The sequence below is a fragment of the Pipistrellus kuhlii genome, unplaced genomic scaffold (assembly GCF_014108245.1).
Source record: "Pipistrellus kuhlii isolate mPipKuh1 unplaced genomic scaffold, mPipKuh1.p scaffold_m20_p_6, whole genome shotgun sequence".
NCBI lineage: Eukaryota > Metazoa > Chordata > Mammalia > Chiroptera > Vespertilionidae > Pipistrellus > Pipistrellus kuhlii.
The window spans coordinates 29,757,805-29,774,983 of NW_023425562.1; the positions used below are offsets into that span (position 1 = coordinate 29,757,805).

General features: G+C 42.9%; 1 protein-coding gene across 1 annotated transcript in view; it reads left to right on the top strand.

Moving 5' to 3' along the window:
* Positions 1-17,179, top strand: part of LAMA1 (laminin subunit alpha 1) — a 130,762-nt gene that overhangs the window by 56,388 nt on the left and 57,195 nt on the right. Inside the window, exons 16-25 of the mRNA XM_036419056.2 lie at positions 2,213-2,323; positions 6,866-6,993; positions 8,357-8,443; positions 9,072-9,283; positions 12,409-12,515; positions 12,815-12,995; positions 13,598-13,734; positions 14,636-14,872; positions 15,874-16,017; positions 16,519-16,698. Coding sequence (XP_036274949.1) covers positions 2,213-2,323; positions 6,866-6,993; positions 8,357-8,443; positions 9,072-9,283; positions 12,409-12,515; positions 12,815-12,995; positions 13,598-13,734; positions 14,636-14,872; positions 15,874-16,017; positions 16,519-16,698 — 1,524 coding nt within the window. The remainder of the gene's footprint in view (positions 1-2,212; positions 2,324-6,865; positions 6,994-8,356; positions 8,444-9,071; positions 9,284-12,408; positions 12,516-12,814; positions 12,996-13,597; positions 13,735-14,635; positions 14,873-15,873; positions 16,018-16,518; positions 16,699-17,179) is intronic.

A 17,179-nucleotide genomic window follows, 5' to 3' on the forward strand; every position in this document is an offset into this window, starting at 1 on the left:
ATCCTTCCTGTAATTGTTTATGATTGGTTATGATTATGAACATTTGTCCTTGGTTGTGATTTCTTGGCAATCATTTTTTTTAATGAAATGAGTACATTTAGCCTTAATTGTGCTTATGAATCATTATTAATTATAAACTTTGCAGTTGATAAAGTTGGCCCAAGTTTTCATGGTGTGAATATTTAACAAAATATTTTTATGTTAAATATTTTTCAGGGTTTAAAAATTTTTTTTTTTAAATTCTCACCAGAGGACATGTTTTTTATTGATTTGAGAGAGAGAATAAAGGAAAGGGGGGGAGAGAGAAAGAAACATCGATTGGTTTTCTCCCATACATGCTCCACTGGAGATCAAATCTGCAACCCTAGTCATGTGACCTGACCAGGAATTGAACTCATGACCCTTCAGTGCATGGGACAGAGCTCCAACCAACTGAGCCACACTGGCTAGGAATCATGGTGTTTTTTTTAATTATTATTATTTTATTTTATTTTATTTTATTTTATTTATTTACTTTTGTGTGTGTGTGTGTGTGTGTGTTTTAACCAATAAACTTTTATTTAGATATAAAACATTTACTTTTAGGCTCAGCAAATATTTATAGAGTCTGGTCCCTAAGTGCATAATGCTTAATGGATACAAAACTCTAACACCTCATAGCATGTGGCATATGGGAATAAGACATCTTAGAGACCGCAGGCAGGTAGAATCATGGAAGGAGAAACTGAGGCCAGCTACCCCAGGTGGGGGCATCAATGAGCATCTGCTGCTGGAAACCGAGCCACTGGCCTTTGGAGGGAAATTTGCTGATGCACATGGGACAGTGACTAAAGTAAGAACAAGAAGCTCAATACACATTTTCAAGTGTTTTCGTCAGGCAGAAGGACTTGTTACTTACTCAGAAGTTAACTGACTTAAAGAATCAGAATTGGACTTTTTGGTAGTCCAGCCACCTAACAGAGCTCCAGGCAGCTGTCTGCTCAGTTCCCACCTGCAGACAGGGGAGCATGGCTGTGAGAGGTGTCAGGGAACTTTCCCACAGTCAGTGTGAATGAATGCATTTATATATCACCTGTAGAATGAAAAAGACTCTTTAAGCATTCTTATAATAAAAAACAAATCTGTAGCCCTTCTACCGTGACCCCCAATGCGCATGTGCTGGCCTCCAAATGAATCCTTCCGCAGTCTACATTGTAAATGTACTTCCTGGCTGCTGTAGCCCTGGGCAGGTGGTGGACGCGGGTCCTGGAGGTATGCACACCTGGCTTTGAGTCATGCCACTGGCACAATGGGCACATTATCTAATGCCTCGTGTTTCAGATTGCATGTCTATAAAATAGAGGTGATATTTCTCAGAGTTGTCACAAGGACTAAGTGAATTTCTGTGTTTGGAGTGGTTCTCTGCTCCTCATGGCCAGGGAGAGGCATCGTTGAATGCCTTCATTGTCTACTCGGCACCCAGACCCAAAAGCACACCTGTAATGCTTGCTCAGGTAAACTGTTGTAGTTTGACTCAAACCTGCACTTGAACACTTTGGTAGCAACATGTAATGAATTTGAAGCAAAAGAAAAAGGAAATAAAGTTGAGCCGAAACTGGTTTGGCTCAGTGGATAGAGTATCGACCTGCGGACTGAAAGGTCCCAGGTTGGATTCCGGTCAAGGGCATGTACTTTGGTTGCGGGCACATCCCCGGTAGGGGGTGTGCAGGAGGCAGCTGATCAATATTTTTCTCTCATCGATGTTTCTGGCTCTCTATCTCTCTCCCTTCCTCTCTGTGGAAAATCGAAAAAATATATACATTTTTTAAAAAAAGAAATAAAGTTGAGGGGGAAAATTCTCCCAATTGAAATGCAGATAAAGGGCTGTGTGTTGTGACATGATTTCTAACAATACTGGGTGGGGGCGGGGGAATACCACACAGCTGTATGCTGACTCAGTAAACTTTTGTCCATTTGTTTCTACTTTTAAAAAGAAAATAAGGATCTGGAGTACAGTGATGGTTGCACAATTTGGTACATTTACTAAAAGTCTTTGAATTGTACTGTTAAAATGGGTCCATTTTATAAAGGCACATGAATGATGCCTTGATCAAGATGTTTGGGGGAAATAAGAAAAAGGAAAAGAAGTAAGTTCTCTCTCCGTGGAACACCGAGCAGTGTGTGTTTCTAATAGATTGGGGCGATGGTTCAGCAGCCTGTCCTTCCTTTGCAGTCCTGCCTCCCTGGCTATTACCGTGTGGATGGAATACTCTTCGGAGGCATTTGTCAGCCCTGTGAATGCCACGGCCATGCAGCTGAGTGTGATATTCAAGGCGTTTGCTTGGTGAGTCTTACCAAAACCTTGAACTCCCCACTCCTACCCACCCCATAGTCATCTGCTGAGCAGAAGTGATTTTTTAAAACATGTGATTCCTCCACAGGAGAACATTTCTCCCCTTGAAACCCCAAAGGAAATTTGTATATTTCAGTTTATGTCATAAAATATTTCCTGCTTGCCACATCTTTTTTGAAAAATATGTTACTTTGGTGATAGTGAAAAAGGGATATATGACTTCATTGTAAGTTTTTATTAGAATAATGAAAAGTAATTATTTCCTTTGCAAAGTTATAAAACCATAAGTAGCCATATAAAGGTAGAGAGTGTTGTCCACTGATTAAATAAAAAGGATCAGATGTTTCAATGCAAATGTGAGTATTTCTTAAAAACTTATATTACATAATATATCATGAGAAGGATAATAAAACTAGTAATCACACTGATTTGTATAGTATGTAATGCTTTATAGTTGTTAGCTTGGATCAGCTCTTTAAACAAATCTTTCATGCAATATGAGCTGAAACAGGACTTAGCAAATATGTAATTAATCTTGAGAATGAGCTTTGGGGCAGATACAGGGCAAGGTTTGGTTTTGAACTTCAAATCAGGAATTCTTATAGGCTCTTATGCCCGGAAGGCAGGCCACACTCCTGAGTTTTGATGGATTCACTCCTCATAGATGGAGCAAATGCATATGTTAATTAGCTGAATCCCATTCATCCTACAGGGATATGCTCACACTCTTTCCAAAAGAGACTGATTGAGTCACAGGGCTAGGGAAAATGATCAGAACCCGTGAGATGATCCTGGCAAGATGCCAGGGATGTCTTTTTCTCTCCAGAGCCCTAATTGTTCTTTACTCTGTAAGCTCAGCATTCATTCTGTTCTTTGTTCATTTCTTTGTTCTCTAAGTAGAGTGCCTATAGAACTGCGTGAAATGATGGTTTGCACACAGGCTCAGGCCTCTGGGCTGTTTCCTCAGGCGCACAGCTTCCCACAGCTTGATGAGGTTGTTGCTTTGAAGCATCTCTCCCTTTGCTAGTGGGGTGTGCAAGGCCAGCCTTGCAGAGGGTTTTGGCAGCACTTGGGGTGATCAGCAGGTGGTGGTCCTGCCACCCAGGGCTCCAGCTGCAGGTAGGCAGAAGAGTATTTGCATGTGCTTGCATGTGCTTGTATGTATTTACAAAAACGTACACTCGTGTTTAAGTGGAAATGCCAAACAGCAATGGCCCTTAAAGCTGGAATCACCATAAATGGTAATTTTTATAGTTTGAAATTTTTGGAAATAATTTTAGATTTACAAAAGGGTTTACAAAAGTAGAGTTCCTATATAACCGTCACCCTACTTTCCCTAAGGCTCACATCTTGAATCGCCTAGTAGCTATCAAAACGAAGACATTAACGCTGGCACAGTCCCATCAACTAAACTGCACTCAGACTCCGTCAGTTTTCCATGCCTGCCCTTTCTCCGTTCAGACCGAGGACTCCACGCTGCACACTGCGCTCTGATCTTCTTTAACCTGGGACAGCTTCTGTTCTCTCCTTGTCTTGTGATGGTGGCACTTTGGAAGAGCGCTGGGCATTCTGTGGATAGTCCCTCCACCGGACTGGGCTGTTTTCTCATGATTAGGTGGAGGTTATGCATTATCGGCAGGTAGATACGGAGATTGTGTGTCCACAGTGTCCCCTGTTTTGTCACTATGCTTTTCCTGGGGATGTTAGCCAAGGCCACTTGAATAAAGTGGTGCCTGCCAGGATTTTCCAGTGTAAAGCTATTTTCCTTTTCTAAATAAGTAACGTTTGAAGAAGCAAAAATAATAAAAATTATTATTAGGATTTTTCTTCCCATTTGTGATGCTTTTTGCTCCTTGGTGTAAATTCAGATTTCATCTGGATCTGTTTCTGCCATCTGAGGAACTATTTCAGGATTTCTCCTATGCAATCTGATGGCTGACAGATTCTCTTATCTTTGGTTTATCTGAAAAAAGGCTTTATTTTACCTTCACTGTTGAAATATGCTTTTACACATTTTTTCTTTCAGTACTTGAAAGTTGTTCCATTTGCTTATGGCTTGCAGTGTTTCAAATAGAAAGTCAAGTGCAATTCTTATCTGCATGATGCTCTGCCTGCTTTTCAGATTTTTCTCCTGGTGATGGGTCACATTATTTTCTTCTTCTATTCATATTTAGTAGTTTCCATTCCCTGTGTTTTACAAAAACACTGTATTTGGAAATGATTTAAAATTTATGCAAATATTGTAGGAATAGAATAGTACTTAGAACATCCACCACTTACCAATTCACCTACTTTTCATAGTTTTCCCTGTTTATTATTCTCATTATTTACCTATCTAATCATGAGTTTTCTAAACTATCTGCCAATAAGTTGCATATACTATGTCCATTTATCTTTAAATATTTCAGTATGTATATCTTGAGAATAAGCATATGCTGTTATGTAATCCAAGCGTAGTTATTAACTGCAGTAAATTTAACATGAATATTCTACTTTTTCTAATCAACCATCTATTTTTCAATATTGTCAACCGACTCAATTATGCCCTTTACTAGAGGCCCAGTGCATCCATGCACCAGTGGGTCCCCTTGGCCTGGCCTGCAAGGATCAGGCTGAAACCGGCTCTCTTATATCCCCTGAGGGGTCCCAGATTGTGAGAGAGCGGTTCTTGGGTGATGCACCTCGGAATTGAGCTCCCACCCCTCTGGTTCTGGTCACTACAGCTCCGCAGCTTTTGCTTTGAGCGTCTGCCCCCTGGTGGTCAGTGCACTTCATAGCTGTCAGTCAAAGCATCTACCCCTGGTGGTCATTGTGTGCCATAGCTATCGGTTGGACAGTTGAACAGTTGCTTAGGCAGATAGATAGATAGATAAATAGATAGATAGATAGATAGATAGATAGATAGATAGATAGATAGATAGATAGATAGATAGATAGATAGATAGATAGCATTTTCCACCTCCATTACAAGACCCCATCTAAGGACTGGATATTTTATTTTATTTTCATGTCTCTTTAGTCTCCTTTAATCCTAAATATTTGCACAGCATTTCTACATCTTTAATGGCATTGGCATCTTGAAGGATATAATAATTTTCCAAAAAATAGAATGCTGCTCCTTCAGGGTTCTTCTCTTATTTTCATGTGAATAGCTTCGGATTATACTTTTCCAGCCAGAATACTTTGTTAGAACATGGCATGTGGGAGCCCACCATGTCCACCCCCCTCACTGGTGGTGTTCATTCTGATCGCACAGGTTGGGTGTTGGTCCACTATATATTTACTGCTCTTTTCTTTTGTAACAAATCAGCAGTTTGAGAGAGACACTATAAGACCATGCAAGTATCCTATTCATCATCAAACTGCCCCTTAGATTTGGCAGTCATTGAGGATTCCTGCCCACCCAGTACCTACTACGATGTCTGTAAAAGGAGGGCTCTCCAGCTCCAGCCCTTCCTTCCCCATGCTTGCCGGTTGGCAGGAAACATTCTTCCACAAGCAAAAACCCTCTCTCCTCCCCAAATGTTTATTGGTTTACATACTTACTTTCTGTCTGAATTCATGAATTCCAAATTCTCCCAGATGTGGGCAGTGTGAGGATATCCAATAGTTTTTGATCGTGTGATGACTATTGTTCAGTGAATGTTATATTGTTGAGTTTTTAGATTCTGTTGCTTCTGTTTTAAAAAACTTGGAAATTTGTTTTAGTAGACAGGTGTGTTCCTCCATGCCAGCATGATTGTTTCAAGGCCTTTAATAAAAACTTTGTGTGGCGGTTCTTATAGAGGCTTTACTCTGAGGCAGGCAGGGTTAGCACTTATAAGAACTAATTTTCCGCCTGGGGTCTTTCATGAGCACGGTGGGTGTTTACCAGGGTCTCCCAAACAGGCTGCTTAGAATTATAATGTCATGAGCTCTCTCTGAGTTCTGAATTTTTCAGCGTATGTGTCACCTGCCTTTCTTTGACCTCAAGAAGTGGTATTCTTTGCACAAGCAGCTTAGTATTCAGGAGCTATTTAAAGGGGTCTCCCAAATAGATTTCTGGAGCTCTTTCTCTAAAAAGCCCAAATTCCAGCAGGTTCATCCTTCCTAAACTCTGACCTCTGTCTCTAACTCAGCAAGACCCTCCTATCCCACCCCTATTCTGCTTGGCAAGTGTCTCCAGGCAGAAAAAAATGCGGTTGGAGGACTCATCCCAATGTCTTCGTTCTCTGGAAATCACAGACCTGCACCCTCTTTGCCCAGCACCTGAAAAACAGTTGCATCACAGATCTGTCCCAGTTTCCTAATTGTTTCCTGCAGAAAGACAGTAGGGTACCAGTTACACTGATGTGGCTAGAAATGAAAGCTCTTACACTTCCATTTATACCCATTAAAATTTTTACTAATCTTTCAACAAGCCACCCTTCATATAACAGAGTTTTTAGCATTTTGTCTTTTTTTTTTTCCATTGTACTTCAAGTTGTTTTTGATGGATCTGAGAATCCTCTACAGAACCTAGAGTTGAGCTGTCTTTTCATGCATGTGTCCTAGGTGTGCAAGCACAGCACCACCGGGGATCACTGTGAGCAGTGCCTGCCTGGCTTCTATGGACGGCCTACCCGAGGGACCGCTGGGGACTGCCAGCCTTGTGCCTGCCCCCTCACCTCAGCCTCAAACAAGTAAGCTGGCACCTGACATGGCCAGAATTTCCATCCAGATGTGTGCTGATAGCTTCACAGCAGCACTGTGTGTGCAATAAGAGTGTGAATTTTGCCCAGTGGTCATTAATTATGATTTAAAATGGAGGAATGGGGGGGGGGGGAAAGTTTGGTGTCTTAATTTATGCAAAAAAAAAAGTTGTGTGATGGCAAGGACATTGGCATACTTTATTTCCCTTTTGGTCTAAACTTGATCATCAATTCTTTCATAAAGTATATACTGTGTGCCTACTACTGGGCTCGGAGGTATAGGGGATACAGAGATGAATTAAACATGTTTGTGGGCTTTAAAAGGGTTTGATATAATGATCAAAACATTCAGCTCATTGAGAATGAGTGGACTTCATTCAATTTACTAAAAATATTGGTTGCACACCTACGATATACTGGGTATTGTGGTAGGTACTCTGAGTATCAAACTGTTCAGTGTGGCTGCCCTCCCTCAGATTCTACATTGTGGTCATGTCCACAGAGGAGGAATGTCTACTGTACAGTGGGAATTGTCCAGGAACGATTCTGAGGATGCTCTTGATCTGAGTCTTGAAGGGTGAGAAGGAACTTGAAGGCAGCAGAGAAGGGCATCCTGGACAGGAACTGAGTATGGGCAGCAGCAACATCAGCAGATCCGTATGAGGACTGAGGATTGCAGGTGGTCGGAGCACAGGCGCAAGGGCAGGTGGAAGAGACAGTCAGGTGCAAGGCCTTACACATCATGCGGGGCTGTGCTTCCTGCAGGCCAGCTGTTTGAAAGCCCCTCTCCCTCACTGCTTTACCCTTTAGAACTTCCTCCATCCACATCCAGAAATTCCCCCATGGGGATTTTTATTTGAAACTCCAGTGTATAAAACATACAATGAGGGCTACTGGGATGACATTGTGAGGGACTCTTATCCATCCCTATATGCCCCTTCACAGGCCTCCCCAAGACTGAGGACTAGTTTGAAGGGACCTGGATCAGCAGAGGGGGCCTTGGGGAAATGTAACAACTGAAGTGTGTAAGTCAGCTCACTCTTGGCCTGTGTGGCCTGGGCTCTGAGGCAGGCAGACCCAGCCAGGGAACCCAGAGGAGAGGAACTCAGAGCAGGCCTCCTGGAGGAGGTGACAGCTGAGCATTGGGGTTCAACTGGGCAAATCCAGGCAGAGAGGGGGAGAAGTGTACTCTGGGTTGAGGGATGAGCAGGTGTGAGGATCTGGTGCCCATAGGCTTGACTGTGAGGACTCCGAGTTTGTAAGGTCAGGAGTGGTAGAAATTAGGCACTTAAAACTTTTTAGAAATTCTACACAATCCACTGGGAAATTGCTTTCACTTCTAATGTTTCAACAGTTTTAGCCCCACGTGCCACCTAGACGATGGAGATGAAGTGGTGTGTGATCAGTGCGCCCCAGGCTACTCAGGGACTTGGTGCGAGAGGTACACTGCATCGCTCAACTGTTTCCAAAAGTTGCATTCAAAGTTTATTTTAATAAAGTCTATGTGTTTATTGTTAAGTGTGTAGTTAAGTGTGGGTTTAGAGTTTTGGTATGTAATTTTCGTTTCATGTAATTATATAGGAAAGCCAGCATATCAACTAAAAATTAATGTTGGAACTTCCTGGGAATTGTTTGGGCTCCTTGAGCTAATCTGAGTTCTCAGGAATAACAAGGGGAGCACGGAGGAGTCGGTATTTACAGTTCACACATTTGAATATCCCATTACCCTGAGTAATTCCATGGGGGTGGTGGTTTGATTAATAGCTGTCTCCTGGATCCTGAAGGCCCATGCTGTCTGTTCCCATCTGTCAGTCTCAGTGCAGAGTCTGGTTACAGTCGGTGGGAGAGGGTGACATCCCTGAGTGTCAGGGCCAAGCACACATTCCCTTGGATTTATGGCTCCAATAAATGTGTGAATGCCTGAACTTGGAGGTGCATTCCTTTCACAGTAAATCTTATGTAACAGGACTCTGTCTGATTGATTATCCATTCAGAAAAACCCCTGGATGGTAGGGGAATGTCAAGAGAAATTGAATTTATTTGGATCCCTCCTTTGATGTTTGACGCAGATGCGCAGACGGTTACTACGGAAACCCAACAGTGCCTGGGGAATCCTGTGTTCCCTGCAACTGCAGCGGGAATGTAGACCCCTTGGAGGCCGGTCACTGTGACTCCGTCACTGGGGAATGTCTGCGGTGCATTGGGAACACGGATGGCGCCCACTGTGAGCGGTGTGCTGACGGCTTCTACGGAGATGCTGTGACTGCTAAAAATTGCCGAGGTGAGTGTATGGGCCGTGAAGTCAGTCCATGCCTCATGACCCTGTATTTTCTATCCATTTTCTTACAGGTGTCACAGGGTGCTGAGGTAGCTTTATCTGAGTGGGTCCTGTGTTAATGCCGGGTATAGACCCCATACTTGAGCCGTCCTTACGGCCGTTTGATAAGTTACTCCACTTGAAGGTCAGATGGTCTGGACAAGATGCATGTTCCCAGCTGAGGAGAAAGTGGGACTTTACAAAGTGCTGGGCCCCACTCCCAGGGACTGCATTGAAGCAAGAGTGATGCTCAAAGCCTGTCAAGTCTGTGAGGGAGGTACTAAGGGGTTTCAGGAAGCAAATGGGATTTGCAGATGTGGCGTGGGAAACAGGGAGACTCTAGCCCTGGAAACTGGCATGTCTTAGCGGCCTGTGCCTGACCCAGCGATCCCACATTGCCCTGCAGGTTCCTGCTTAGGTCCTTGAAATTATGGATCAGGCAGAATCACTCATTGAGGAAAAGTAGATTTTCCTGTGTCTTATATGACAGAATTAAAGCCCAAAGGCTCTCAGATTTTTATGTTTTTGCACAGTTCTTGAAAGAGTGAAAGATCTAAAATGTCAATTTTAAATTTTTTTGGGATAATTTTCCTATAAATTCGAAAGGCCTACTGTGCTATTACAATGTAGAAACACAAGAGGGTGCTAGAGATACAGAAAAATATTTTTACAGGCACACATCCACAGAACAAGGTTTTATAGACCTGGGCCAGTCAACCTGATCTTCAGCAGTGTGGCCACCATGATAGCTTACCATCTGATTGTTTATCATATCAATCTAAACATATAAATACATAGGTTAACTTGTATTTTTTAAGCCTTCAAAGTTTATGGAATGCTTTTACAGTACTCATGTTGTTTCTTTTCATCTTGGCCATTTATTAAGTATCTGTTACTTCCAGGCACTTTTTATTTCCTGAATTCCTAAGTACTACAATAGGAGCTGGAAATTTATGATCTGAGTCTTTTGGGGAGCTACACATGATGGTGTGGAGGAGACGCACCCATGGGATGCCCTTAGGTTTTGGAGTCTGACTAACATAGGGTAGAGTCCAGGGTTTATTACTGACCAACTGTGTAGCCTCAGGCAAATGTATTAACCTCTCTGAGCCACTATTTCCTTATACATAAAATGGACATAATCATAGGTATATATTAAGATCTTTCTGAGAAGTCAAAGGGATAACAAAATTGAAATTCTATAATTGGCAACTACTTTAAATTAGCATTACTTCTAACATCAACAATTTTTAATTTATAATTGGTATTATAATTGTTATAGAAGGATATGGAAGTTGTGTGACCTATGGCAAGTTCCATATCTTTCTAAGGTTTAGATTTCATGCGGAAAATGATAATGCTTTCCTCCTATGTTTGTTACAAAGATTAAATGAAATATTGCCTAAATTCTGACAGGCGCAAACTGACTGGCACATAGTGTGATAAACATGATTTGTTATCAGCATCATCCATGTTTTGTGATGATCATACTTGGAGTGAACTTTGAATTTTCCCCTGAGGAAGGGAAAGCGGTAGGTGAGACACAGAGCGGGAGGTGAAGAGGGAAAAAACAGGGAGAAACCAATGAGTGGGTGTGCAGAAACCTTGCTAAGAGAGGTCCCAGAGAGAGAGAGAGAGTGGTCAGAGGGTCCCAGCCCGAAGAAAGGTACGGCAAGGTGAAGACTGAGAATCTGCTCACTGAACTTGTACTTGGGAAGTCCCTGGAGGCTTTGGGGGAGTTGTTTTAGCAGATAAGGTGCCAGGACAGAGCCTGCTAAGGAGAAGGGAGGGAGAGGATAGGCCTCTGGGAGATGGAACCTTGGAGAGAAAGTTAAGGGTGTGTGTGTGGAGGGGGGAGGACATGTGTGTGTGTGTGGTGTGTGCGCGCGCGTTTTCAGTGGGAGACCTTTGAGGATGGTTGGACAGTGAGGAATGTTTAAAATTCAGGTTTTATTATTATTTAAATATGGCAAGGCCAGCAGATCCGAGACAACTAGCATTGAGGACACAGTTTGTTACTCACAGATGCCAGCATGGGGTTGCCATGTGGGAAGCATCCTGGTTGGTCAGGAGGGGACACGTGGGCTAGAGCCTTACTTGTGGTTTCCACAGGAGAAAAGGGCCAGGCAGGGTAGACAGGTTTAGAATTGGTTGGTTTCAATGATTTCAGCAGGTTTTGGGGCTTGGCCCTTAGCTATCTCAGACAGAGAGGCCTTTAGGGCCATAGTCAGTCAAGGAGGCAAATCCCGCCTTTCTCTGACCTTCCACCTTCAACTCCCAGTGTTTCCAGGGCTCTGCCTCCCACTGCAGTGTGCTGCCACATGGGTGTGTGTGCACTTAAGATATTTGCAGTTTTTTTCTTCTTCACATCACTGTACCTTATGACTGAGGTGGTGCACTTGCTGAATCCAAGTATTCATTAATAGTATATGTCCCTGGGATATTTTTTCAGTGAGCTTACTAAACATTTTAAGTAAGGAACATATTGACAGCTGTGGAATGAATATCAATTAAACATTTCTTGGACCCATTACATTGCATCACTTTAAAAGGTGGGGCATTTTGTACCTGTCTCATCAGCATTGTAATAGTAGATAAGACAGAAAAGTCTGGCCTGAAGGTAAGTATATTCAAACTACAAATGACTCATCAGTTAGAACAGGGAAGTATTTTTCATTAAATTATGGAATATCATATTTATCCACATTGGCATAGCTGAGCTTTAAAATAGATATAATTGGAATGAGAGCAAATGGTTAAATTGATTTTGAAATCTTCATTGCATATTTTTTAATGAAACTTTGTGGATATACATTAGTGGTTCATTTTTAAAATTTCAAGGAATTGATGAAATTGGTCAGGTTAGTTTGCTAATTATTCTCTGGGATGACTTCTTCTATAATACCAATCCTATTTTTCCTTTCTCTTCAGAAAAGTACTAAATATTTAAAGTTATTGCAAAGTAATATATGCATTTTTTTTTTAAAGTTTTGTGACCTAAAATGCGAATGTTTACAAGTTTTCCTTTGGGGACTGTGGGATCTGACTGTAACTTTACGGGAAATGAGCAGTTTGTTTGTGTGCGCCAGCCTGTGAATGCCATGGGAAGGGCTCCGTCTCTGATGTCTGCCATCCTGAGACCGGGCTGTGCAGCTGCAGAGCACGTGTGACTGGACAGCAGTGTGACCAGTGCTTGGTAAGATGCCTGCGGTCATTGCATGCAATTAAAATATCTGTCAGAAAAAAATAAAAATAAAGTATCTGTCAGCGTGTCTATAATTGACACCTTGGTTCAAACACAGGGAATCCGTGACTGCTGTCTAGAGCTAACTGGTTGTACTGTGCTTCCCTATCTAGGGAGGGTGTTTGCAGTTTACAAAAGAATGATGTCACAGACACTCTATAATTATATGAAACATGCTATGTTTGATTTGGACAACATTCTAGTACTGTCAGTCCCTTGTTAACACGTGTTCTACCCCTTCTGCGAAACAGCCTGGCTATTACGGGCTGGACACGGGGCTCGGCTGCCTGCCCTGTAACTGCAGCCCGTCAGGCTCCCTGTCGGAGGCCTGCACGGAGGAAGGCCAGTGTCACTGTGTGCCGGGCGTGGCTGGGAAGCGGTGCGACAGGTGTGCGCGTGGCTTCTACGCGTTCCAGAACGGTGGCTGTACACGTAAGCGTTCGAATTCATCATCGAGACTGTATCGTATTCCCAGACTTTTCTTCAGGCCCTTCCTCTACTCCTGAGTCTGTGAAGTGCCCTTACTCTTTCTCTTTTTGACACGCAGGATTCCATACCTCTTCTCTGTTTCCCTATTCTGGGTACGGCCATAACCTTGGGTCAGGTTCTGCTAATTGTGTGAGCTTACATTAATTACTTAGCTTGGCTTTAGCTGTAGTTTCTTCCTTTGTAAAACGGAGAAGCTAATTATAGTCTCCATCCAGGAGTTATTTTTAAAGTGGTGCATTGTCTGTAACACGGCATTTGGCATACAGAACTGGCTTGCCAAATACTAACTCTGTCTTTCCCCTCACCCCCTTCCCACCCTGGTCCACTCTTTTCTTTCTCCCGCTGCGTCCTGATGACCTCTCTTCCGGCAGCTTTTCTTGACTGGGAGGAGCCACCACCTCCCACGAGACACAAAAGGGGTCTCGGGAATCATGTGGTCTCTTTTGGATTATTAATAAAAGGGAGTAATTTGTAGCATCAGCTCTTACCCCTTCCGTGGCCCAAGGTGTGCTGCCCTGTAACACCACCGTCTGTCTTTGCCGTAGCCTGTGACTGCGCTCACACTCAGAACACATGTGACCCAGAGTCAGGGGAGTGTGTCTGCCCTCCTCACACTCGAGGCGTGAGATGTGAAGAATGTGAGGACGGATACTGGGGCTATGACCTGGAGCTCGGATGCCAGGTGTGTGCTCTGATCTCCGCATCTTCTTACCTGAGAACTGCTTTGCTGTAACAAGTTTCATTCCTCTTCTTTTACTGTTAGCTTGATTTTTTTACCTTTTTGAATAGCTATATTTAAAAGTAAATGTGGATTTTGTGGGAATCAAAGTGATAAAAGCTGCACCCTTAAAATACATCATTCTAAATTTTCAAGAATCTAGCTGTGGAATTGATGGCTAAAAGATAAAAAAATATATATATATTTTAGTGCCTTTAAAATATACTCTGCAATGTATGCTATCTTTCAGGATAAGGGCATAACTCACTTTACTGGAGGGCTTATGGCTAGTCTTCCAGGTTTCCAATTTGCTTTTTGGAAAAAAAAATATTTTTATTAATTTCAGAGAGGAAGGGAGAGGAAGAGAGAGGTAGAAATATTAATGATGTGGGAGAATCATTGATCAGCTGCCTCCTGCATGCCCCACACTGGGGATCGTGTTCACTACCCAGGCAATCGAACCATGACATCCTGGTTCATAGGTCAAGCGCTCAACCACTGAGCTATGCTGGCAGGGCAGGGTTCCAATTTTCTATGTAACTTTCTTCAGTTAAACTTGGATATAGTTTGTGTTTTGAAAATGGAAACATTACTTGGCTTCTAAAAGAATGTTTGGACGTACTAAGCAGATTGAATTTCTAGTCACAGTCTTGGCCCCATGAGCATGTGCCACAAAAATGCACAGATGTCCAGCAGCCCCTGCCTCCTGCTGGCATGTGGGGAAGTGAATCCATATGGCAACATGGAGAGAGACCATTTATTTGTATGATTTCCCCACATGTAGTGTTTTCCTGTAATCCCAGTGTGTGTACATGAGGATGTAGAAGCTGCCTTTGTATTTATTTATTTAAGATTTTTCTTTCAGGCCTGCAACTGCAGTAGTGGAGGGTCAGCCAGTCATCAGTGCGATGTGCTCACGGGCCATTGCCAGTGTAAGCCCATCTTTGGCGGACCGAGCTGCCATCAGTGCTCCCTGGGTTTCAGGGACTTTCCAGACTGTGTGGCCTGTGACTGTGACCTGAGAGGGACCGTGGTGGACACCTGTGATGAGGAACAGGGTCTTTGCAGCTGTGCACAAGGAACTGGTACCTGCTCTTGCAAGGTATGGGTCCTTGGCACTCCACTTTTTTCCTCTCTCTCACTCAGCATTATGACTTTTGGGCTTTTAACTGTTTAAGCACTAGGCTTCAAGCTTCTCCTAATGAGCTGAAACTGCCTTCTAGGTCTGAGTAAGTATGTGTTTTACTCTTCTAGAACTATGAATGATTCTTTAAATGGGCTCTTTACTGGTTATTACAAGTTAGATGATGAAACTGATTTGAGAAACACTGAGTTTTCTATCATGTGCTTCAGTTGGCTGAGTAGTTGATTTGTCTTGGACAGACAGGTAAAATAGATACACAGAGTTAAGAAGACTTGTAATTTTAGAGCTGGTAAGTAATTAGTTCTTTGTATGTGCTAGAAGACGAAAGGAAATTTGTGTTTCTTTATTTTCCCAGGGGGTAAGATTTCAACCTCATGCTTAATTCCACATATTTCCATTAGTTTTCCCATAGTGCTTTGTTATAAGGAGGTCATTGGCCACCTTCTCTGGTCCTTCTCTGGGTCTGGCGTGAAGGAAGCCAGACGGTAGTGGTGATTAGTGACTGGTGATGAGACAGGGAAAACTCATATACATACTATGGCCAGGGAGTAATGGAAACATCCGTGAATACCATTGGCTTCCCTATCCATGACAGCAGTTCTCGTTATGCATGGCCTGAACAGTTCTCTTTCATGCTTCTCCATACTGACCCATCATCAGAGTCACCTGGGACCTCCAGAAGGATTCTGGGTCCCCTCCAGGAGGTTCTCATCAGGGATTCTGTATTTTTCTAAAGTGTTCAAGATGATTCTGGTCATCAACTATGTTTGGAAGTCACTGCTTTTGTTTTTGAGAGAACTGATCCCCAGAGAAGGTAAGGAACTTGCCTAAGGAACAGGTAGTTCAGAGATGTTTGTTAACCCAAACTTATTTAGATGGTTTGGTTTATTTCATGTCTGTTTCTTCAGAAATCTATATTATTTCAGCTAAAAATGAGTCTATTATTTCTTCCCCTTTAGGAAAATGTCCTTGGCCTTCAATGCAATGAGTGTCGTGCCGGTACCTACGCTCTCCATGCTAACAACCCTCAGGGCTGCACCCCATGCTTCTGCTTTGGGCTGTCACAGCTCTGCTGGGAGCTGGAGGGTTATGTGAGGACACCAGTAAGTTAGACATGAAGTTAACATGTACTGGTTTTAAGCCTGAACCTTTGGGATTCGGGTGGTGCTAAGGAGAAAATTCAAGCTCTTACATTAAATTTTGATTTTATGGCATGGGAAATACTGAGACACTAATTTGGGTTTCTTATGAATCAGAATTCTGCTTCTGCTGTCCAAAGAAATATATGGAGCTGGAACTTAAAGCATTCAGTATTGTTCCTTAGCTGGTCTATCAAAAGCTTTAGTTGAAGAGGAGATAAACTGCAACATCTCCAAGGTCTCTATATAACTGAGCATTAACCCCAGCAACAGTTTGACCCTAAATGCTTAAAACACTTTCCGGTCATTTTAATCCACATGTTTAAGTTTAAAGGAAAAGTGCTCATTATTGAGGTTTTAATGATGAAGCTGTCTTGTCTGGGAAATAGTGGTAGAATCTGGCAAAGCAAAGGCATGGAGTCAGGTCATGTTCTAAGGTGCATCTTTCCTCCTTTCCATGACTAGATAACACTGGGTCCAGATCAGCCTCTTCTGCGAGTGGTTTCTCAGAGTAACCTCCAGGGCACGACCCAGGGGGTGTATTACCAGGCCCCTGACGTGCTCCTGGATGCTGTGACTGTCAGGCGGCACGTCGACGCAGAGCCGTTTTACTGGCGGCTGCCCGAGCAGTTCCAGGGAGACCAGGTGAGGCCCCCACCCAGGTGAGAGCCGTGCACGCTCCCGGGGATACGGGTGTCATTTGAACCACTACAGACTGTGCTGGCTTATCCTTCACTGAAGAGCTTATTCATTTCCTCTTCCGAGTGGGGATGGAAAAATTTAACACTTATAAAAATCCTCCTAAATATATGGATTAATTTTATAGTCTTTTAAAAATTCAAACCATAGCAGAAACCGATTTGGCTCAGTGGTAGAGCATCCGTCTACAGACTGAAAGGTCCTGGGTTCAATTCCGGTCAAGGGCATGTACGTTGGTTGCAGGCATGTCTCCGGTGGGGAGTGTGTAGGAGGCGGCTGGTCGATGTTTCTATCTCATCGATATTTCTGGCTCTCTATCTCTCTCCTTTCCTCTCTGTAAAAAATCAATAAAATATATTTAAAAAAAAAATTCAAACCATAATTTCTTTTTCTTTCTTAAAGCAGTCATTCAAAACATATTATTATT